General features: G+C 37.7%; 1 protein-coding gene across 1 annotated transcript; it reads left to right on the top strand.

Moving 5' to 3' along the window:
- Nucleotides 1-20,965: 20,965 nt before the first annotated feature.
- On the top strand, nt 20,966-24,207 carry Fcer1a (Fc epsilon receptor Ia). The gene is given in 4 exon segments (XM_051186328.1): nt 20,966-21,216; nt 22,804-23,061; nt 24,037-24,182; nt 24,184-24,207. Coding segments are annotated over 4 exon segments (666 nt in total). The 5' UTR covers nt 20,966-20,978.
- The last annotated feature ends 865 nt before the right edge of the window (nt 24,208-25,072 follow it).

The raw sequence follows: 25,072 nt of genomic DNA, 5'->3' as shown, positions 1-25,072 counted from the left end.
GGAGACTTCAATACACCACTCTCAACACTAGACAGGACCACAAATCAGAAACTCAACAAAGAAACAAAAGAACTAACAGAACTTATGTCTCTACTGGCATTAATAGACATCTATAGAACATTCCATCCAAAGACAAAAGAATATACCTTCTTCTCTGCTCCACATGGAACCTTCTCTAAAATCGACCACATACTAGGTGACATAACAAACCTCAACAGATACAAGAGAATAGGAATAGTCCCCTGTACCTTATCAGACCACCATGCTTTAAAATTGGAATTCAACAACAACACAAATAGCAGAAAACCTGCAAACTCATGGAAACTGTACAATGTGCAATTGCACCACACCTGGGTCAAAGAAGAAATAAAGAAAGAAATTAAGGACTTTCTAATATTCAGCGAGAATGAGGACACAACATACCTGAACTTATGTGACACCTTGAAAGCAGTGCTACGAGGGAAGTTCATTGCACTAAGTGCCCATATGAAGGAAACAGAGGATAGTCACATACGAGAATTAACAGTGCAACTGAAAGCCTTAGAACAGAGAGAAGCGAAATCAACCCGTAGGGGTACATGCCAGGCAATAATCAACTTGAGGGCTGAAATCAACAAAATAGAAACCAGGAAAACAATACAAAAATCAATGCAACGAAGAGTTGGTATTTTGAGAAATCAACAAGATAGACAAACCTTTATCCAAATTAACGAAAAAGCAGAGACAGAACATGCAAATTAACAAAATCAGAAATGAAAAGAGGAACATAACAACGGAAACAGAGAAAATCCAGTCAATTCTCAGGTCATACTTTGAAAATATGTATTCCACAAAATTTGAAAATTCAAAGGAAGTGGACAAAATTCTGGATAACTATCATTTACCAAATTTAAATCAAGAACAGACAAACAACTTAAATAGACCTATAACCTGTAATGAAATAGAAGCAGTCATCGAAAGCCTTCCAACCAAAAAAAAAAAAAAAAAAAAAAAAAGGTCCAGGGCCAGATGGATTCAGTGCAGAATTCTACCAGAAATTCAAGGAAGAAATAATACCACTACTCCTCAAACTGTTCCACAAAATAGAAACAGAAGGTTCATTACCAAACTCTTTTTATGAGGCCACAATAACCTTGGTACCCAAGCCTCACAAAAACACAACTAAGAAAGAAAACTACAGACCAATATCCCTGATGAACATCGATGCAAGAATATTCAATAAAATACTGGCAAACCAAATTCAAGAATACATCAGAGAAATCATCCACCATTACCTAGTGGCTTCTTCCCTGGAATGCAGGGATGGTTTAACATACGAAAATCTATCAACGTGATCCACCATATAAACAAACTGAAAAAGAAAAACCATATGATTATCTCCCTAGATGCTAAAAAAGCCTTCAACAAAATTCAACACCCTTTCATGATAAAGGTCTTGGAGAGATCTGGGATAACAGGAACATACCTAAACATAATAAGAGCAATATACAGCAAATCAACTGCCAACATCAAACTGAATGGAGAGATACACTTGAGCAAGTTCCTCTAAAATCAGGAACAAGGCAAGGCTGCCCTCTCCATATGTCTTCAATATCGTAATGGAAGTTCTAGCTAAAGCTATAAGACAACAAAAGGAGATCAAGGGGATCCAAATTGGAAAGGAAGAAGTCAAACTTTCTCTATTTACAGATGATATGATAGTTTACATAAGCGATCTAAAAAGGTCTTCCAGGGAATTCCTACAGCTGATAAACAGCTTCAGCAAACTACCAGGATACAAGATAAACTCAAAAAAATCAGTAGGCCTACTTTTTTCAGACAACAAGGAGGTGGAGAAACAAATCAGAGAAACATCACTCTTTACAATAGCCACAAGCAACATAAAGTATCTGGGTGTAACGCTTACCAAACAAGTAAAATAACTATATAATAAGAACTTTGCGGCTCTAAAGAAAGAAATTAATGAAGATACCTAAAAATGGAAAGATCTCCCATGCTCTTGGATATGTAGGATAAACATAGTAAAAATGGCAATCTTGCCAAAAGCAATCTACAGATTCAATGCAATCCCCATTAAAATCCCACCACAATTCTTCACTGACCTTGAAAGGATAACAATCAACTTTATATGGAAAAAGAAAAGATCCAGGATAGCCAAAACAACCCTATACAATAAAAGAACTTCAGGAGGCACCACCATTCCTGACTTTAAGCTCTACTACCAAGCTATAGTTCTGAAAACAGTCTGGTATTGGCACAAAAATAGACAGGTAGACCAATGGAATCGAATTGAAAATCCTGATATTAACCCACACACCTATGAACACCAGATTTTTGACAGCTAAAATTATACAATTAGGCAAGGACAACATCTACAACAAATGGTGCTGGCACAATTGGATGAGGGTGTGTAGAAGACTGCAGATAGACCCATGTCTGTCGCCATGCACAAACTCAAGTCCAAATGGATCAAAGACCTTAACATCAATCCAGCCACACTGAACCTCTTAGAAGAGAAAGTAGGAGGTACCCTTGAACAAATTTGTATAGGAGACTGATTCCTGAACATAACTCCAGGGGCACAGACACTGATAGCAACAATTAGTAAATGCTACCCTTTCAAACTTAGAAGCTTCTATAAGGCAAAGGACACTGTGGACAAGAACAAACGACAGCCCACAGACTGGGAAAAGATTTTCACCAATCCTACATCTGACAAAGGGCTAATCTCCAAAATATACAAAGAACTCAACAAACTAGTCAACAAAACACCAAATAACCCTATTAAAAAATGGGGTACAGAACTGAAGAAAGAATTCTCAATAGAGGAAACCCAAAAGGCTGAAAGACACTTAAGAAAGTGCTCCTCCACATCCTTAGCTATCAGGGAAATGCAAATCAAAACAACTTTGAGATACCATCTTACTCCTTCCAGAATGGCTAAAATTAGTAACACCAATCATGACTGATGCTGGAGAGGATGTGGAGAAAGGAGAACACTCCACCACTGCTTTTGGAAGTGCAAATTCTTACAGCCATTTTGCAGCTCAGTATGGCGGTTCCTCAGGAAATCCTACTCGTAGGCATATATCCAAAGGATTCACATCCATGCAACAAAGACATCTGTTCAACTATGTTCATAGCAGCACTATTTGTAATAGCAAGAACCTGGAAGCACCCTAGATGCCCCTCAATTGAAGGACAGATAATGAAGATGTGGCACATCTACACAATGGAATACTACTCTGCAGAAAAAAATAATGCTATCTTTAAATTCACACACAAGTGGATGGCACTTGAAGAAACCATCCTGAATGAGGTAACCCAGTCACAAAAAGAGGAACATAGTATGTACTCACTCATATATGAATTTTAGTCCTAGATCAAAGGATCACCAGGCTATAATTCACACTACCAGAGGAACTAGGGAACAAGGTGTATTCTAAGAGATTCATATAAAGTCCCTCACAGAACTGGGAAGGGACAAGTGAGGGGGCAGCGAATGGAGAGAGAAATAGGAGATAATGAGGGGAAGGAAAGGAAAACACGTGTGACAAGGAAGATTGAGCCCCATTAGAAATAGAAGACAGGAATAGAGAAAGAGAGACAGAGAGAGAGAGAGAACATAAAAGAGGGAGACAATATGGGTTTGAAGATAAAATTGAACACAAAGAAAGGTCTAGAGAACTACAAGACTGCCACCAACTAACAATTTGAGCTTCCGTGGAAAGGCTACCATCAATGCTCTTCTTGGATATTGAGATCAACAACTAACTTATCCATGGAGCCCTCATCTAATACCTGTTGGAAACTGGAGCAAACACCCATGCATAAACACTGAGTCGAAGTAGAACCCAAATGTAGATGGAGAGGATAAGACCAGGCATCAGAAACACATAGAGACAGCTTACCTGAACAAGGAGGAGCTAACGGGCCACCAGACTGATAGTTGTGAAGCCAGCATGAGACTGACTCAGGCCCCCCTGAATATGGGTCTCAGCTAGAAGGACTGAGCAGTCTAAGGGACCTCAGACTGTTGAGCAAGTATGTATCCCTAGTGCACAATAGGACATTGCTAACACATCCCCTATGGAGGGATAACTGCCTTAACCTAGAGAAAGGAGAGAAGCCCTAGTCCCTACTTCACATGACCTGTCAGATCTACATGACCCCAACTGGATGGCATTCCCCTACATATGGAATTGGGGTGGGGGGATGGGAGGGGAGGGTGGTTAAGGTGCATGTGAGAGGGTAGAGAGGGTAAAAGTGACGCAGGGAAGGAGGGAGGAAGGCAGGGAGGGAGGGAGAGGGAACTGGGATCGACATGTAAAATAATAAATTAAATTAAAAAAATGTTTTAACTCCAAAATTTAAGTTCAAGGACAAGTTACTGTGGAAAAGGATTTCTATTTTTGTTTCCACAGAAAATGAAAAGCTATGGATTCCTTCCAGACTAATGTGGTTTGATCAAGCCAGACCGCCTGAAACAGAGTACAAGGTGATCCTACATTCAAAACAGCTGGACAAAGCAGCCTTACAGACTACAGCCAGGATTTCTGTATCTTCTTAGAATCGCCCATGGCAGCACCCCTTATCAGCAGGAAGTAGTTTGGAAAGAAAGAAGCCCAAATTCCCAAATATTGTCTATAAATATTTGTTTTCATTTAAATTGACTTGTGTAAAAAAAAAAAAAAAAGAATATACCTATAATCCCTAAGGAAATAGAAGCAGTCATCAAAAGCCTTCCAACCAAAAAACAAACAAACAGACAAACAAAACAAAAACAGCCCAGAGCCACATGGCTTCAGTGCAGTATTCTACAGGAATTCAAGGAAGAGCTAATACCAATACTCCTCAAACTGAAGGTTAATTACCCACCTCTTTTTATGAGACCACCATCACCTTGGTACCCAAGCCACACATATACACAACCAAGGAAGAAGACTATAGACCAATATCCCTCATAAACATTGATGCAAATATACTCAATAAAATACTGGCAATCTGGATACAAGAGTACATCAGAGAAATCATCCTCCATGACCACGTAGGCTTCAACCCTGGGTTGCAGGGATGGTTTAACATATGAAAATCTATCAACGTGATCCACCATATAAACAAACTGAAAAAGAAACCACATGAGCATTTTCCTGGATGCTGAAAAAGCTTTCGACAAAATTCATCACCCTTTCATGATAAGGGTCTTGGAGAGATCTGGGATAACAGGAACATACCTAAACATAATAAGAGCAATATACAGCAAACCAACTGCCAACATCATACTAATTGGAGAGAAGCTTTAAGGGGATTACTCTATAATCAGTAACAAGACAAGGCTGCCCTCTCTCTCCATATCTCCTCAGTATTGTAATTGAAGTTCTAGCTAAAGCAATAAGACAACAAAAGAAGATCAAGGGGATCCAAATTGGAAAAGAAGAAGTCAAACTTTCTCTATTTGCAAATGATATGATAGTTTACATAAGCAACCCAAAAACCTCTACCAGGGAACTCCTACAGCTGATAAACACCTTCAGCAACCTAGCAGGATTCAAGATAAACTCAAAGAAATCAGTAGCCCTACTTTATTCAGATGACAAAAAGGCTGAGAATGGAATCAGAGAAACATCACCCTTTATAATAACTACAAACAACATAAAGTATCTTGGGGTAACGCTTACCAAACAAGTAAAAGACCTATATAATAAGAACTTTGCAGCTTTAAAGGAAGAAATTAAAGAAGATACCAGAAAATGGAAAGATCTCTCCTGTTCTTGGATAGGTAGGATAAACATAGTAAAAATTGCAATCTTGCTAAAAGCAATCTACAGATTCAATGCAATCCCTATTAAAATCTCAGCACAATTCTTCACTGACCTTGAAAGGATAATAATCAACTTTATATGGAAAAACAAAAGACCCAGGATAGCCAAAACAACCCTATACAATAAAAGAACTTCAGGAGCATCACCATCCCTGACTATAAGCTCTACTACAGATCTATAGTCCTGAAAACAGCCTGGTATTGGCACAAAGATAGACAGGTAAACCAATGGAATCAAATTGAAAATCCTGATTTTAACCCACACAAATATGAATACCCAATTTTTGACAAAGCAGCTAAAAGTATGAAATGGGGGGGAAGAAAGTATCTTCAACAAATTGTGCTGGCACAATTGGATAATGGTGTGTAGAAAACTGCAGAGACTCATGTCTGTCGCTATGCACAACATTCAAGTCAAAATGGATCAAAGACCTGAACATAAATCTAGCCACACTGAACCTCTTAGAAGAGAAAGTGGGAGGTTTCCTTGAACAAATGGTATAGGACACCACTTCCTTAACATAACTTATGGGCACAGACACTGAGATCGACAATTAATAAGTGAGACCTCGTCAAACTTAGAAGTTTCTGTAAGGCAAAGGACACTGTGGACAAGACCAAATGGTATCCCACAGACTGGAAAAAGATTTTCACCAATCCTATATCCGACAAAGGGATGCTCTCCAAAATATACAAAGAACTCAACAAACTAGTCAAAAAAAAAAAAAAAAAAAAAAAAAAAAAAAAAACACCAAATAACCCTATTAAAAAATAGGGGACAGTACTGATGAGAGAATTCTAAATAGAGGAAATCCAAAAGGCTGAAAGACACTTAAGAAAGTGCTGAACATCCTTAGCTACCAGGGAAATGCAAATCAAAACAACTTTGAGATACCATCTTAATCTTGCCAGAATGGCTGAAATTAGAAACACCTATGATAACTTATTCTGGAAAGGATGTGGAGAAATGGGAACACTTCTTCACTGCTGGTGGGAGTGCATACTTGTACAGCCATTTTTAAGATCAGTGTGGCGGTTCCTCAGGAAAATGGGAATCAGTTTACCACTGTACACGGCAACCCCCATCTTAGGCATATACACAAATGATCCACATCCATGCAACAAAGACATGTGCTCAACTATGTCCATAGCAGCATTATTTGTAATAGCAAGAATCTGGAAGCAACCTAGATGCCCCTCAACAGAAGAATGGATAAAGAAAATGTGGCACACCTACACAATGGAATACTACTCTGTGGAAAAAAACAATGTAATCTTGAAACTCGCAGGCAAGTGGATGGAACCTGAATAACCCATCCTGAATGAAGTAACCCAGTCATAAAAAGAGGAACATGGTATTTAGTCGCTCAAGTATGGATTTTAGGCCTAGAACAAAGGATCACCAGCCTATAATTCACACCGCCAGGGGAAATTGGTTACAAGGTGTATTCTAAGAGAGTCATATAAGGTCTGTCACAAAAGGGGCAAGGGACAAGTCCCCCAGAGCACATGGGAATTGGTGGGGGCAGTGAAGGGGAGGGAACGAGGAGGAAGTGAAGGGAAGGAGAGGAAAGCATGTGTGACTAGGAAGATTGAGTCGGGAGGAATAGAAAACAGAAAGAGAGAGAGAGAGAGAGAGAGAGAGAGAGAGAGAGAGAGAGAGAGAAGATAAAAGAGGGAACCATTATTGGTTTGAAGAGAAAACTGAACCTAAAGAAATGTCTACAGACCTACAAGACTGACTCCAACTAACAATTTGTGCAACAGTGGAAAGGCTATCATAATTTCCCTTTCCTGATAATGAGATAGACAACTAAGTTATCCATCATCACAGAGCCCTCATCTAGTAGTTAATGGAAACAGAAGCAAACATGCACAACTAAACACTGAGCCAAACTAGAATCCAGATGCAGAGAGGGAGGACAAGACCAGGTTGCAGAAACACATAGAGACAGCTGACCTGAACAAGGAGGAGGTAATGGGCCCCCAGACTGATAGCTGTGAATCCAGCATGGGACTGACTCATACCCCCTGAACATGAGTGTTAGTGAGAAGGCTTAGGCTGTCTAAGGGACCTCGGACAGTGGAACCATATATCCTTGGTGCACAGAATGACTTTGGGAACACATTCCCCATGGAGAGATATTCCCTTTACCTAGCGACAGGAGAGGAGTCCTAGTCCCTACTCCAAATGACTTGACAGATTTAGATGACTCTGCCTGGAAGGCATTACCCTCATGTGAAGTGGAGGGAGGGATCTGAGGGGAGGGTGGTAGTGGGGGGTATGAGATGGTGGGAGAGAGAGAAAGAGGGAGGGAGTGTGAGGGAACTGGGATTGATATGTAAAATATAAATTAAAAAAAGAAATTAAGAAATTTATTTTTGTATTTTATTTTGAGTATTATGTATTGCTTCTAATTAATTATTGGCCCTTAGTTATATGGAGATAGCATTTTCTACATATATTTTTCTATAATATGACTTTGTTTTAGTGATGATAGAGAGGGCTGTTTTATGTTCAGAGCCTCTTACTGGTGGGTTTTGTCTCTATGTGGACTGCCTGAAGGCTTAACAAGACAATTGAAGTTATCAGATGGAAATTACAGTTAAAAAAATGAAAATGCATAGCTGATAATGTTAGAATTATTTTTTTCATAATATTTATACTGATGCCTTAGTTTGTTATTAATGAAAATGTTCATATACTGTAATTTTAAAAGTGGCAATCCCTGAGGGGCAATAGCGCCTTTAATCCCAGCACCTGTGAGGCAGAGGCAGGCAGACTGTTCTACAGATTGAGTTCCGGGACAGGCTCTAAAGCTACAGAGAAGCTCTGTCTCAAAAATTGGCAATCCCTACTTGTAAGAAACATAGGCTTAAAGAACTGGCCAGGGAGAGATCCTGAACATTCTTGCAATGCCTCTGTTTTTAATAGTTAAGCATTGCAGTGTTAAATCATGTCAGTCCCCAAGTTTTCTTCTGGGACCAGAGCTCTTCTTAAGATTTTCTTTTGAACTTCTGCTGTCTGTGGGCATTGGAAGAGGGAAAGACAAAGCTGTGATGAATACCACCAGGGCAGACTGTGTTGAGAGTTTATTTCTCTTTCTGGGTTCATTGCCCTTCCTGCAAACCTAAACCAGTGGTTTCTAGTCCCAGTAGGCCATATTTACTGTCATCCATTTCATTACATCCCCTTTTCTGCTCTGATATGACATCTACAGATCATAAACTGATTAGTTGTTTCTGTAAGGTTAATGAAAGTCAGGCTTTGTGTCTGCACACTTACATGGCCTCGCAAAGGTTCTGAATAAATCTTCTATTTTTATTAAATTTATAAAATTAAGACACTTCTGTTAATCAAATTTCTATTACTGTTTTTAAAATGCCTGAGTAATCATAACTGAAAAGTATGAAACTTATTTTGCTCACAGTTTGTGAGGTTCTAGTCAGTTGGCCCTGTTGTCTTTGGGCCTGTGAGAAAGCAGATGTCTCAGCAGGCAAGCAAGCCAGGGGAACTGATTACCTCATGGATCTCTAGGAAGCAAAGAAAGAGAAAAAGCAAGTTCCTGGAACCCAACATCCCCGCCAAGTGTAACAGTGGCCTCTTACCTTTCCCTTGGCTCTCTGACTAAAGGAACTCCCCTCAGTAGCACAGGCTGTGGAGCCAGACCTTCACACAGATCTTCCCAGAATCTTTGCTACAATTGTCTGAAAGCTTTTCCCACTCAGACTTAACCTCCATCATTGTTTTCCTCCTGTTGCTGACAGGAGAGTACCTGAGGGTTGTTCTTTAGGCAAGGAGACCATTAGCTGAGGTGTTTCTTAGCTCAGGGTTAGTGTAATAGATGATTAAATAATTTTCCGGTGCAGTAATCTACTCTAGTCCATCCTAGTGTAGACATGCGTCCCAGGAAATCCTTCCCCAAGAACAGGCTGTCCTGGCTTCACAGCACAGAGGTGGAAGGCTAACCTTGACCTGCATAATGGTGCATCTGCCAATGCTGGGGATGAAACCTGTGAACAGAGAAGGAAAGACAAAGGTGAAATATCTGGCTGACAAGCTAATCTCACACAAAGAAATGTAAACCTCAGATTTGTCTAGTTTCATTAGCAAAATTTGAGTTGTTTCAATTCTTACTAAAAATACAAGAGTTTTCCCCACAAAGAACTTTTTCAATAGCATAGAATAGAAGATTATAAATACATTCTAATGTTTTTGGCTTTTGTGATGGGAATCAAGCATCCAGAACCATCAGAATGCTTGGGTTTGTGAGCATAAGCCTGCACTACTATAAACAATAATATCACATGTTGAAATTGCATTTACCCTGCACTCCAACTGCAATAATGGAAAATAAACACTGATCAATGATGCCAGGGGAATGAAATATACTTTTAGCTTCCTTGCCAAAGTGATATTAGAAAATTACTCTCTAATAAAGAACCATCAAGCAATATGTAGGAAAGACATGTAGAAAAAGGAAATAGTATAGAAGATATTGAATTAATTTTTCTGGATTTCATGTTTGTGTTATCAGGTTTTTCCCTTTGTGGTGTGATCAGATTTATTTACTTGTTTCAAATAAGTAGTCATTGAAATGCTTAATACTGTAATCATTGTTTTCTTTCTTTTTTTTAAGGAAGAGATTCCTAAATTACATAAACTGTATGGCCCTAGAGCTAGGTCTACCTGTGTGCACTACCTACAAAAAATCAGAACAACTCAGGACTTTAATATGAGGAAGTAATAAAATGAGAAAAATTTAGAAAATTTTAGAAAATTTAGAAAATTTAGAAAAATTTAGAAAAGAAAGTTGGACCATGATAAGCAAACACTCAGCCTAACACACATGAGACACATGTATACTGCCTATTGTAGCTGTTGATGGTCTCTTCCTTAGAAACAGAAAGGTTAAAGGAAGCTGTTCCAATAAGGGGAAATAGTACTCTTCCCTCAACACTCATGGCAGTATATTTAAATCATATATATATATATATATATATATATATATATATATGAGAAAATGCAAAAACTACTTTTGCATTTATTTGCTGAAGTCAAGATAATTAAGTATAAAATTCAAAGTGATGTCCAAAAGCAGGGCACTTCTTAGCATAGAAGGCTGCCCTTGTGCCTTTGGCACTACAGGGTTTGGCTGCCCACTCTTTCCCCCAAATATTTCCCTCTCCCTTATGCTTGTGAATCTCTCTCTCTCTCTCTCTCTCTCTCTCTCTCTCTCTCTCACACACACACTCCTCAAGTACAGATTTTTTTCCTTTCTTTTTTGTTATTATGATTATTTGTATATCTATGATGTATACACCTGCTTTGTGTGTATGTGTTTATGTGTAGGTGCAGGTGTGTGTGTGTGTGTGTGTGTTATATTAGTATGTGCGTGTGTTTATGGTGTGGCTGTGTGTGTGTGTGTGTATGCTAGGAGAGACAAGAAGTCAATTTTTATTTTTTCCCATCATGCTCTCCTTATTTTTGGAGACAGAGTGTTTCATTGAATATGAACCTCACTGATTAATCTAGACATTTAGCCAGTGAGTCCCAGTGGTCTTTTGTGGCCACCTGCCATTACTGGAGTTAAAGGAGGGTGCCATTGTGCCCAGCTTCTACATGGATATTGATGATCAAACTCCAGTTCTCATGCTTGGAAGGCAAACATTCTCTATTTCTCCAGCCCTATTCATTGTTTTCCTTTCTGTACATAGCCAAGGTTGCCCTCAAGAGTGCAACAATCCCCTTACTTTGGCATTGTGAGTGTTGAGATTGCATCATGAGCCGCCATTTAGAGCTCTCTCCAATTTTTCCCAACCTTAAATCATAGCTAGCTTCACACTACAGTGAAACCACAGTTCTGAAAGATTAGGATCCACAATTCGCCTATTAAAATGCAAATACTTTAGGCTGTGCCAGGACCTGCTGTCCTTATCTTAAAGGGACTCCTTTAAGAGAAGGTTATTTCCACATTTTGGTTCTGTAAATAAGCATAAAATATCCCCAGCCTACACTACATTTGGCCATGGCTGACTGCAAAACAGGAATTTCTGCCTGGAACCACACCTGGCAATGACCCCTGGCTCCTGCCCTATCCTTGCAGGTCTTCAGTGTGATGTAGGAACTGTTTCCCTAGAGTGAGGACAGTACTCTTACATATTACCAGAGATTAATGATACAGTCACGGTTAGCTCAGAGTGATAGTGTTATGACAATAAAGTATCAGGTGCTGGAAATACATTTGGACACTATTACCTATTCAAATTTTGTTTCTGGGGAAACTTTCACCTCTTTTCTCTAACAGCAAACACTCTATGCAAAACATCTATCATACTAATAGATACTGTTAATAGATGCAGTATAGGCCAGGCTCTGTGATAAGCACTTCAGTATATTAACTCATTTAACACTCACAAATGCTGTAACTGTGACTACCTGATCTTACAAGTGAGGCATTAGAATCATGAGGCAAGTTGGTACCTTGAGATAGCCACATAGCAAATGAGGGGTCTGAGCTGAGAATCAAACTTAAGAGTCTGTTCACATCCTAGACTTGTATTTTTTATGTAGATAATTATTTTTTTAAAAAAATATTAACCTAATATAATATTTTAGTATTTAATAACTATTCTTCCACCACTGCATCCCTTGTGCATCTTCCTCAGCAGGCTCATAACACAGTTCTCCCTGATCTGAATGTTCTGTGCACAGTCACTTCACATCTGTGAAGACAAGTCTGAATTGCTGGTTCTCTTGGTTAGAAATCATGTTCATAGACAAAGCTTATAGTTACCATGCTTTAGAATTCCTTATGGTTTAGACTCTCTCCTCAGCTATGAGATGCCACAAAAGATGCCTCATCTGTAAAGTGAGTGGCTGTTTATATATCCCAAAGACACGCAGCTTAAGAAAATCATACATGCCCATTCTACTTGCACAGAATATGCTCAGTTTTTTTGGTTCAGCTCTTGGAAAATATAATGAACTTCTGACTTTTCATTTCTATGTCTTATGGTTTAGGTAGTAACCAAGAATTGTAACACTGGTTAGGAAAGTTTTTCTCAGTCTAATGAGTTATCATTTACACCCAGAAAAGAAGCACATATATTTTAATAATTTCACTAACATTCAATTGGTATATCTTGTATGGCAATACAGTCTATAGTGTATCCCTTCAATTCTATTTATTTTAATATCCTTTTATGATTACCTTTGGGTGTGAATGGCAGTATTATTTTGTTGCTAAAACATCAGGTATCAGATATATGTATTTAATCTAGTCTCCGTTTGAGTATTATTTCCACCTGATTCTTCCTTTCTAGTTAGAAAGAAATAAGTCTCCAAACAGGGAAGGCAAAAGATCATTCTTGATATTATTTCTTGAAATCTTATTTTTCTTTTCCTGGGGTAATTATCTCTATGTGTGCCCAAGCCAGAGCTTGTATAATCCCCCATTTTTATCTCTTTCTAAGAAGTGGTATTTACTATGTGAATCCCAGTAGTTTCCATTCCTTTCATGTTGGGTCAAGACAAGAAGTGGAAAATATCAAGGCCACTGACTTGAATGTGAAAACTCATCAGGTACATAGCACGCACTACTGCATGTTCTTTTTGAGCAGACTCATGTTTAAGGTGACAAAAGGAAGACAAGGCAGATGAATGTCTCCTTGCCCTAAAATTTCTCAAAATGATTATGAGGTGTTGAGAAGATGGTTAAGATCACTTAATTGCTCTTGCAGAGAACTAGAATGTAGTTCTCATTACCCATGTCGCAGTTTACAATCCTGTAATTCTAGTTTCAGGTGATTCAACAGCCTCTTCTGGTTTCCACAGGCACCCCCACATGAATATATATACACAAAACACACAACACACACACACACACACACACACACACACACACACACACACACACACACACATCTTTAAACAAGTACGGGATGAAAACAATTAAAATGCCACCATGGCAACTATATTGGGTGGCTATAGGTTGTATGGGTTGATAAACTATGCCTTGGACTAAAGAAAGGACTGTGTAAAACAAGAGAAACAGATTAACTAGATAGCTGATTTCCTGTCTGTTGATGATCTCTGACCAACCTAAAGAGTTTTTAAGTAGGTATGACAAATCCTTAGGCACTCAATCTCCATGTGTTGATTGAATTGACACTTCTATCTGTCTGGTTATGCTTGTGCTCTCTCCTGCCAAATTGCCTGAGTTAAAATCCTAAGTTCTTATTTGGCAATTGTAAGTCCCTCAACAAACTGTATAACCTCTCTATGATGTAATTTTTCATTAATAACCAAATAGAGTTGGTAGGAGGGACAAAACAGATAAGAAGTTTTGCATACTTAGCCTTTCCCCTGATCACTAGAGTATGCTATTTATGAGATACACATATTGGGAGGAAAAAAGTTTACTGTCTTTTCAACAGTTCATAACCAATATTGTATGGACTTTGGTTTTATTGAACATGCAGAGAAAGCCAGCACATTAGCCCTTCAGTTTCCTGATTTTGGAAGAAGCAGGCAATGAACGGTCTCAGTTCTGATGCTTCTCTTTCAGACATGTTGCAAGACAATGAAGTCCTGATTAAAAGCTCCTCACTCTGAATCCAGCTTCAAGGACACCTCGCAGAACAGAAATCCCATCGTTTATGCATGGCCATTAGAGTTTTATGTCTGTACTCTACAAAATGAATTACAGATTAAGTCTTCTGGGAGATGGCAATAGGTTTACATCTGAGCACGAAATGGTATTATGCATTACTCACACATGTTCTCAGATTCAAAATCCTGTGGTAAGAAGTGAGATTCTGTATATTGTACTGATTTTGTTAAGCACACATTCCTCCCTCTTTTATGGTTCCACTATTTAACTGTCAAAAACCTTATAGGGCATAAAAGGATTTCTTAGATTATTTGGTGCCCTAACCTTATTGATCCCTTTCAGAACAATGTTTTTAATGCATGCTCACAATAATAATTCCTATAAAGATACCCAATTAGCTTAAAGTATAATTTCCACGTATTAAAATTTTCTCTGTGCCTGAAAACACATGTTCTTAATGAAGATAAATTGAGTACAAGAAATGAGCAGCTTCACCATCCAGGGAGGGGAAGTAAAATAAATTTGGAGGACATTTTGCAAATAAGGTTAAAATGTATTCAAACTATATTAAGCATGGCAAGTGAAGCTCTTATTTAATCTTGTTGATTTTTTTTGTTTCTTCTGAGGTTTTCTCTTATTCATTTGTTCATTTTAGATATACACTCTGGATAGTTTATTCTTCATGATGTTTATATTGCTAGTTGTTCACTTTTTTAGAGTCCAAAATACTATAATTATTGAATTTCATTGGTTGAACCTTCTGTTTTTCTTCTGTTGGTGCATCTAAAGCACCTTCTCACTGTCTCACTGTTGGACACTTAAATGTAAGCTTTAGATGGTGAACCAAATAAGAATGATCTCACTAACAAATCCACTCTCTTCAAACTAGGCTAGCGCCTCTCAGGGAGATCACCACTGCGCCCATCTAAGTAGGAGCTGTTTGGAAAGTGTGCAAACTTCAGGGAAAGCCCTTGTAGAAGCCATGTGAGCCACAGTAAAGTGACATCAATTCGGTCAGTTTTATTGGAGGACCTCTATCCTAGGAAAAAGGATCCCACAAATTCCTTAACAAATTCTCATCAATGCCTCCGTCTTTCCCAGTCTGAATTCAAACACTGCCCTCCCAGCACCTTCAAGACAAAATCCTTCTCCAATCCTCCTTGGTTTCTCTCCAATCAAAAATTCCTTTCTTATCCTTCTGTTTTCTCGGGGATCCAAAGAGTGCTGAGATTGTTCAGCATTTACTGCCATGAGAAACCAGTTATTGAAGAAAGTATCTTATGTAGGTTTCTTACTGCCTTAACCCAGCCAAATAAATATTTCTATTACAATTATTTAGCATTTAATATTAAGGTAAGATTATGTGATTACTAAACATTTTTCACATGTTAGAAGCTGTGCAATGTGTCTTATATATAAGATTCATTAGTTGATCTTATAATGAAGCCATGGTCTAGGTATCAGTCTTCCTAGTTTATAAGTGAAATTCAACTATATTGTTATTAGAAGTACTTGACAGCTGCTCTGTAAATATCAATAATGTGCAGCTTTCAAAAACTAAAAGTCTAAGAAGACAGGAATTGGTAAGGAACATGAAAAAGAAATCTGGAATTAGTTTCAGGGTATGTAATGCAAATATGATTAAATACCCATACATAAACACTGAGTCAAACTAGAACCCAGAAGCAGATGGAGAGGACAAGACCATGCGGTAGAAGTACATAGAGACAGCTTACCTGAACAAGGAGGAGCTAAGGGCCACTAGACTGATAGCTGGGAAGCCAACAGGGGTCTGACTCGGACCCCCCTGAATATGGGTCTCAGCCAGAAGGTCTGAGCAGCCTAAGAGACCTCAGACAGTGGAGCCAGGATGTATCCCTGGTGCACAAAAGGACTTTGCAAACATATCCCCCATGGAGGGATAACTGCCTTATTCTAGAGATAGGAGAGAAGCCCTAGTCCCTACATCACAGGACCTGTCAGATCTACATGACCCCAACTGGATGGCATTCCCCTACATATTGTATTGTGGTGGGGGGTTGGGAGGGGAGGGTGTTTAGAGTGCATGGGAGAGGGTAGAGAGGGCAAAAGGGAGGGAAAGAGGGAGGGAAGGCTTGGGGGGAGGGAGGGAGGGAGGGAGAGGGAACTGGGATCGACATGTAAAATAATAAAAAAAAAAAAACGCTTTGACTCCAAAATTTAAGTTGAAGAACAAGTTACTGGGGAAAAGTATTTCTATTTTTGTTTCCACAGAAAATGAAAAGATGTGGATTCCTTCCAGACTAATGTGGTTTGATCACACCAGACCGCCTGAAACAGAGTACAAGCTGATCCTACATTCCAAACAGCTGGACAAAACAGCCCTACAGACTACAGCTAGGATATCTGAATCTTCTTCGAATCCCCCAAGACAGCGCCCCTTACCAGCAGGAAGTAGTTTGGAAAGAACGACGCCCAAATTCCCAAATATTGTGTATAAATGTTTGTTTTCATTTAATTGGACTTTGTTATATAAAATTAAATAAAAAATACTCTATATGCATAAAAAAATAATTTAAAATTTTTAAATAAAAAAATAAGTGAAAAAATCCACTGGGTATTCAACTAAAGCCCTTTCACTAAAATGTTCCTGAGTCATGTTCAATATCAGACTATATTCCCTTATTCCATGGAAAGTTGGAATTTTAGAAAGATACTATGTGGCACAATTTTAAGTTTAATTCAGCAGACTTCACTTGTCCTGGAGGAAGAACACATTATGAAACATGGTGTCCCAACCACTTCAGTTGTAAGATGTGCTTAAGCATATAGTTCCCACCTATTCCAGAGAGTAGGCAAATAGAAAACATTTGTAGATGAAATAAAATAGATATTCATTTTTTCCATCATTTCCAGGATCTTAATCCAAACTGAAAGAAACTAGTGAATAGTCATAGAAGCCCTGATGAAAAGGAGAGCTAGTTTGCATTTAAAGGAGAAACCTGTTCATGTTCAATGATCATAAAAGTTAAAGTTGATCAAAGCTGGGATGTAACTAAAAGTTAGATGTCTCAATCCGGTGAGGGTTCATTATCTACCTCCCTGTCATGAGCCATATCAGAACCTAGTAGAGGAAGAGCCCCTGAGACTATCTGTAACGAACCAATCAGATAGTAGATCACAGTGAATCACATGGAGACATTCAGACTAAGCAAATGAACAAGAGATAAAGTAGGAGAGAATCTGTAACTGAGAGAAATCTCAACCATTTTGCCCATTGTTCTCCATGATCTGGATGGAGTGTTCTTAAATAGAGCATCATATGGCTAAGAAGTTTATTTTGGGATTAAATTTTTACATTTTTAAATTCCAAATTATCCATTTAATAGGTAGTATCATAACACAGATTACTTAACCTTTCTAGATCTATTTTCCCATCAATAAAATATGCATTGTAGTAAAATATAATTTAGATGGTAATATCTAACTCATAAGATTTTTTTGTGAACAGTATCAGTTATATTTAACACCATACCTGGCACTCATCAAGGGATTCAGTAAGTACTTATTTTATTCTGCAATCCTCTATACCTCATGCTCCTAAGTCACAAAACAAACACTTGTGCATTGAATGGTAGCTTAAGGAAGCCTGTGGCTCTGTTTAGACCCAAGGTTCTCACCCACCAGATTTTAGGTGTACAGCTGAAGGTACAATGGGAGAAAATGGGTGACTATAAAATTGCCTAATTTGTTGCATTGATTTTTTGTATTGTTTTCCTGGCATTCCCCTACATATTGTATTGTGGTGGGGGGTTGGGAGGGGAGGGTGTTTAGAGTGCATGGGAGAGGGTAGAGAGGGCAAAAGGGAGGGAAGGAGGGAGGGAGGGTTTGGGGGGAGGGAGGGAGGGAGGGAGAGGGGAACTGGGATCGACATGTAAAATAATAAATTAAAAAAAAAAAACGCTTTGACTCCAAAATTTAAGTTGAAGAACAAGTTACTGGGGAAAAGGATTTCTATTTTTGTTTCCACAGAAAATGAAAAGATGTGGATTCCTTCCAGACTAATGTGGTTTGATCACACCAGACCGCCTGAAACAGAGTACAAGCTGATCCTACATTCCAAACAGCTGGACAAAACAGCCCTACAGACTACAGCTAGGATATCTGAATCTTCTTCGAATCCCCCAAGACAGCGCCCCTTACCAGCAGGAAGTAGTTTGGAAAGAACGACGCCCAAATTCCCAAATATTGTGTATAAATGTTTGTTTTCATTTAATTGGACTTTGTTATATAAAATTAAATAAAAAATACTCTATATGCATAAAAAAGAGAAATATTCAAAGGAAAGTAAATAAACCAAAATACAATTTAAAAAAAAAAATTGCCTAATTTGGCAAACCATGTTATTATCTCTGGAGAAAGCCAAACCCAGGCACAGCTGATGAGTTAATAAGATATGATGCAGAAAACATTTCCTTCTCCTTTTTGGTTTCAGCCTATTTTTGAAGCTATACAGCTCTTCAGCACAGTTAGCACCTGAAGGCATGGGAGCAATGGCTACTGCCACTGGAAGATCTTCCAAGATGTGGCTAACACTGCTGTTTATTTGTAAGTACTGATTCATGTTACTCTCCCAAGGGACCAACAGGCATCCAGAGATTATCAGGGTGGATACATTGATGGTTTTGGGGTGACTTTGCAGCACATATGCAAATTATGGGACCATTTTCTAGCACTGTGTAGTGAGAGGAGCAGAGGGAACTGGCCTGAGCATTACCTCAATGGGAAATTAGGCTAATAGCTTGTATCTTTTCAGTCCTTTGGCATCTATTAGAGTACAAGACAGTTACCAAAGGAGGAGGATAGAGGAAAGAACACCGTGCCTTCTCCCCATTGGTCATTAAAACCTCATGGATGTGGGTCTTATTCTCATGCAAATTCCAGTCTTTTTGTGTCCTGTAAAACTAGAGATAGGTGCTAACTTACCCTTTATTAATTTTGCAGCTCTGAGTGTCACACTAACAGGTGAGTTCTTTGTCCTTATTCCCTCGATGTATCTGAACATTGCTGTCTTCCTCTGTATTCATCTTGTTTTCTTACAACTGAATTTTCTTCTTCCTGGAAAGTGTACTTTCCAGATCTACCCCTTCTTCATCCTTTTATTCTCAGCCCCAGAATTTCCCATATATCACTTTCCCCTCTCAAGTTGCCTCCTCTTCTGCTTAAGGCAACAGCCATGTCTGCACTGCTATAAGCCTGACTTCTAGAACTTTCACATACACTTATCCAACTTTCATATTACTTCATTATTGCTATTTTATAATTGAGAATCTCATAACTCAGATTTCATCACAATGCACAACCAACAAAAACTGGGTTCTAAAATAAGTCCCTTATGTCTGCATATAATGTACCTTCACTATATCAACCTTTGTCATCACTACAAGCTGCTCAATAGCTTCTGTTTAAATTATAACCACATCTTCTTGCCCCTGGAAGCCATTCAAGGCTGACACCCTCTTGATACTTTGCACAAAGCTTCAAAATTGCAGACATTTCTCACTGTATATATTCACAATTAAATTGTTAAAAATTAGGATAATAATTTATCTAGTCTATTATATATTTTTATTTTAATTAATGTAATTTATTTATATTATATGCTAAAAATGTAGCAATACTTGCTATGGTCTGAAATGGTTGATAGTTGTTCTTGATATGTTTAATGAAACTGAGGTTTAACATTTATCCTTTATTTCTACACTGAGCCATCCAATTATTATTTAGCAAACACTAACTGTATACCAACCATTATGATAAGCAATGACTATGTCAAATATTATCTCTATGTAAAAAAGATTGCAATTTTCTTTCTTTCTTTTTTTTAACATATGGGCATTATTTGGCTTTATTTTTTGACTAGAAGACAACATAATTTAAGAATTAGACACCAGAGTAGGCAGAGGTGAAAATATTATAGGGGGAAATTTTAATTCAACTTATGGATCATTTATTAATAGTTTACCAAATTAGTTATATTGAGGAAGAGCATAGAACAGTTTAAGATAATAAATTAATTTATTTATTAATATTCTAATTAATGAAATATACTATAATGCAATAGTCTTCTCATTTTTCTTTGAATTGATTATTGTTACTGTAGAAAAGATTTTTTTGGATGTCTTCTTTAATTTAATTACTTTTTTGGAGTAATTAAATTAAACACTCCTAAAAAGATTACAATTTTCATTTATGGATACTGATATTGAAGTTCAGATAGTTAGCATAGGTTATGACATCATATAATAAATTACTTCACTGTTTCCAAACCTCTTATATTTTAATCATATCTTCATGCCTGGACTTGTTCTCTGAGACCACACTATTTATTCCATCCTTTATTGCTTTTCTTACACACCAAGACCAAGCCTTGTTGCTAACAAAAATGGACCATTGTTTGACTGTTGACATGTGTGTACTCTTAAAATTGGATAGGTTTCTATGACTTAAATTTTTTTTTATCTTTACAATTTTACTTTCTTTAAGCCACTCAGAAATCTGTTATGTCATTGAATCCACCATGGATTAGAATATTTACAGGAGATAAAGTGATTCTTACATGCCATGGGAATAATTCCCTTCAAGAGAACTCTACTAAATGGTTCCACAATGGCATCATCTCTAAGGTGACAACATCACATTGGGACATCGTGAGTGCCACCATTCAAGACAGTGGAAAATACATATGTCAGAACCAAGGATTTTACAAGAGTAAACCCGTGTACTTAGAAGTGATGAAAGGTATGTTCTAGGGATATGGTAATACATATCTTTCACTGGAAGAATGACCCACTAGAATAGTGGTTCTCAACGTTCTTAATGTTGCAACATTTTAATATAGTCCCTCATGTTGTGGTAATCCCTAACACTAAAATTTTGCTACTGTTATGAATCATAATGTAAATATCTGTGTTTTCCAATGTTATTAGGTGACCCTTGTGAAAGGGTCTTCTGTATCCTCTCCCAGAGGGGTCATGATCCACCAGTTGAGAACTGATGCACTAGAAGATGGTAGGAATGTAGGTTATTTTTAAGAGATTCAGGGTTTCTCACCCATGGCATCTCAGTGTCTTTTCTTTTGCACTTTCCTTAAGTCCTCTCTCTTAGTCGTCTATTCAGTCAATATTATTCCTCTGCTCTGTTTCTTCTATCTTACCTAGGTATAGATGTGTATTCTGTGACCAAATGGCATGACAGGGAAATGGACACTGCAAAGAGCTGTATATGTATATTGGATCATGATATTTGAGTAAAGATTTGATGTAAACAATTTGTGAGCCATGAAAAGATTCCTCTGCATTTCCCTCATGTCCTTTACTGTTATTAAAAACAATAGTATTGCTTATTTTGATACAAATATTGTTTATTTATCACTCTTTTACTGCCAAAACTTAATACACCATATCTAGATATCAGTAAATGTTGAAAGAGCAAATTATCTTTCAAGTGGAAAAGTTGCTCAATATGTTTTTCTTGAGTAAAAAGATGTGTTTTAGCATCTATAACCCAGTTCCAAATACAAACTAAACCATGCAGAATAGTCATTTATTTCCTGTTATTAGACTTTAGAGAAGTCCTCAAAGGGTTTTTCTTAAATACAATATGCTTGCACAAGTTAGATGCAGTCTCATTCAAAACTCTTCATTTTTAAATGTTTAACAATTCTTATTAATGGCATTAACCATAGAACACCATTCTTAGAACTTGCTAAATCATTATTGACAAATAGTCACTAAGTATCTACAAACTCATAAACTCTGTGTTAGATACTACAGACAAAACAGAACCAGACACAGCCCTGTATCTTTATACATAGTTCTATATAGGGAAGAGGACAGTAAATAAAAATTAGACAAATAGATCAAATTTGTATATATATTTTATGAAAGTATTTTTGGCCAGCTAAAATTAACAACAAAACTGAGAAGCCTCTGTGAAGAAAGAGTAGACAAAATTAATTCCTTAATTTCAAACATTTTTGGAGGAAAATGTCTATCTGCTCCTTCTTAACTAGATCCAGCTAGAACAATCTGAAGGGATTTCTGGTCTTTGGGCTTTCCATGTGTGAGTTCAGCAGTCAACTGTATGCCATTTTATGGATCCCGACTGACTTTTCAGAGGGATAAAGGATTCATTGTATAAATTTCAGGTTATACATATTATTTTGTGTTTGTTTTTTAATTGATCTTATGAACTAAGGAATGGGTAAATGGGCCTCCTTTCATCTGTCTGTAGATTTGTCTGTCTGCTCCTCTCTCCCTGCCCCTCTTCCTAAGGACACTTGCCCATTGTTAGGTAAATAACAACGATGTTGTGAATGCTCTTCAGACTGGCTGCTCCTTCAGACTTCTGCTGATACGGTATTGGACAACGAGTCCTTTGACATTAGATGCTATGGCTGGAAGAACTGGAGTGTCCACAAGGTGATCTACTATAAGAATGACCTCGCTTTCAAGTACTTTTATGAAAGCCCCATAATCTCCATTAGAAATGCCAAACTTAATGACAGTGGCGCCTATCACTGCACTGGCTATCTTAGGCGGCTGAACTATACATCAGAGAAATTCAGAATTACTGTAATAAGAGGTAAGTTGGTACAGAACAAAATAGTCCATAGCAGGGGAAGAGAAAGTGTACCTATGAGCCAGTATTTAAAGTTAGTACAACAAGGACATTTGTCATTGTTCAGAAAGGTCAATAGACTTGTAACAAGGAGACCCAAGACATATCTCTACAGCAGAGTCCTTATTTGTTAAGTGTTGATGGTAATACCTATGCACAAAGTGAAATTTTATAAAGATTAATGAGATAGGTTTATCAAATGGCTTTATAAACTGTCAAGTCCTGTCCAGACATAAAAGATTTCAATTAGCATTTTAAAATTATCTCTCACTCCTAAGAAGAGTGTTTGTATCTATCAAATTGGAAATGACTTGGGAAGCTAAAGAAGTAAGAATGCAAAGCTCTTGGAGAGCCCATATTAGCTGAGGGCATTGGGGAAGGAATCCAATCCCTTTGTGAGTTATGTGTGCAGGTATGGGAGGAGGAAAGTGAGCCCACTAAGGGCAAGTAGGTGGGCTACCTCTATGGCTCATAAGAAAAGCTGCTCTTAGCAAACATCACATAAGACGTGAACTTTGAAATGCTTGCCTTCAAAGGAAAAACATTTTGTTTTATCGTGGCATGTTCATAGATATTTATAAAAAAGCAAGTTGGACAAACTTAGAATTATAGTCTGATGTTTAATTATTCCCAGTTCCATGCTGTGTGTCCTTTTGTACTTCCAAATCATCAGCTAATGGCATCATGCTTCCATGACTTACAAGCTAGAAGAACAGCTAGACAAAGATTATTGGGAAACATTTATCTCTCTGCAGGGAGCTAGAGGGAAGACAGTAGAACCCAGTATCTATCTATGGTGTTTTCTCTCTATTTCTGGATACACCATCAGGCTGAGGGTGGAGACTCATGCTTGTGTCCCTCTTAAGGAAGATGCGTCTCTGAGTCCCATTTTTCTGTTTCTAACCCGAATTGTATAATGGTATCTATGTCTCATTCTAGTTTACAAAAGCAAGTATCATTGGCTACAACTAATTATCCCATTGTTGGTGGTGATTCTGTTTGCTGTGGACACGGGATTATTGGTCTCAACCAAGAAACAGTTCAAACTAGTCTTAAAGATTCAGAAGACAGGAAAATGCAACAAACCTTGAAACTGAACTCCTAACCTAGGCACATAAAGGAACTGATCACATTGCTGAAGAGACAACTCTTAACTGTAATTTTTCACATTTCTCAATAGCATCTCATCTGTCAAAGGCCACTCACATTATCCATAGAATAGTCTTTGCCTCACGATTTGTATAAAGGCTTCGTTAAACCGACTATAGCCAGTTAAGTGACATGTAATAGCAAATGCTCAATAAACATAATGAATGAATTGATTGCTTTATTTGTATTTGTAAAAGAGAAGTACAATTTGAATAAAGCAAGTGTGGAAATCATGTATCACAGTACCTTTAGTGATTCCAGACTTCTTCATTTGTTTTTTCCTTCTAGAAGAAAGATTCATGAGGGCATACATTTAAAATAACCTTTCCTGGTCATTATAAGGAGGTAGCACAGAAGACATGGTATGATACTGGTGAGGTTGGCAATGTTTTGTATTCTGTCTTCCATTGCTTGAAACTTTTGATTCTTGACAAAAATTGAGGTGACCCCAAAGAATAGGAAGTTCAGGCCAGGATTCATATGTGATCAGTTTAGTGCTGTCAGATTAACCAATTTTATAGTTACAACTTGAATCATATCTCCATAGAGGAACAAGGCAAATATCCTTTTGAGAAGTCCAGGAAATGATAAACACTGTTGATAGTCCAGGACAGTGATTCTCAACCTGTGGATCATGATCCTTTGGGTCAGTTTGTAAAATGAAAATACATCCTTATATCAGATACTTATATTGTGATCCATAACACTACCAACTTACAGTTACTAAGGAACAGTGGAAATAATTTTATGGTTGGGAGTCATCACAACATGAGGAACTGTATTAAAGGTTGAGAACCACTTGTGTAGGACTTAATACAGTCTTGGG

This window comes from Phodopus roborovskii, unplaced genomic scaffold (assembly GCF_943737965.1).
Source record: "Phodopus roborovskii unplaced genomic scaffold, PHOROB, whole genome shotgun sequence".
Classification (NCBI taxonomy): Eukaryota; Metazoa; Chordata; class Mammalia; order Rodentia; family Cricetidae; genus Phodopus; species Phodopus roborovskii.
The sequence above is the reverse complement of the archived record's forward strand: the minus strand, read 5'-3'. Positions and strand labels throughout refer to the sequence as shown.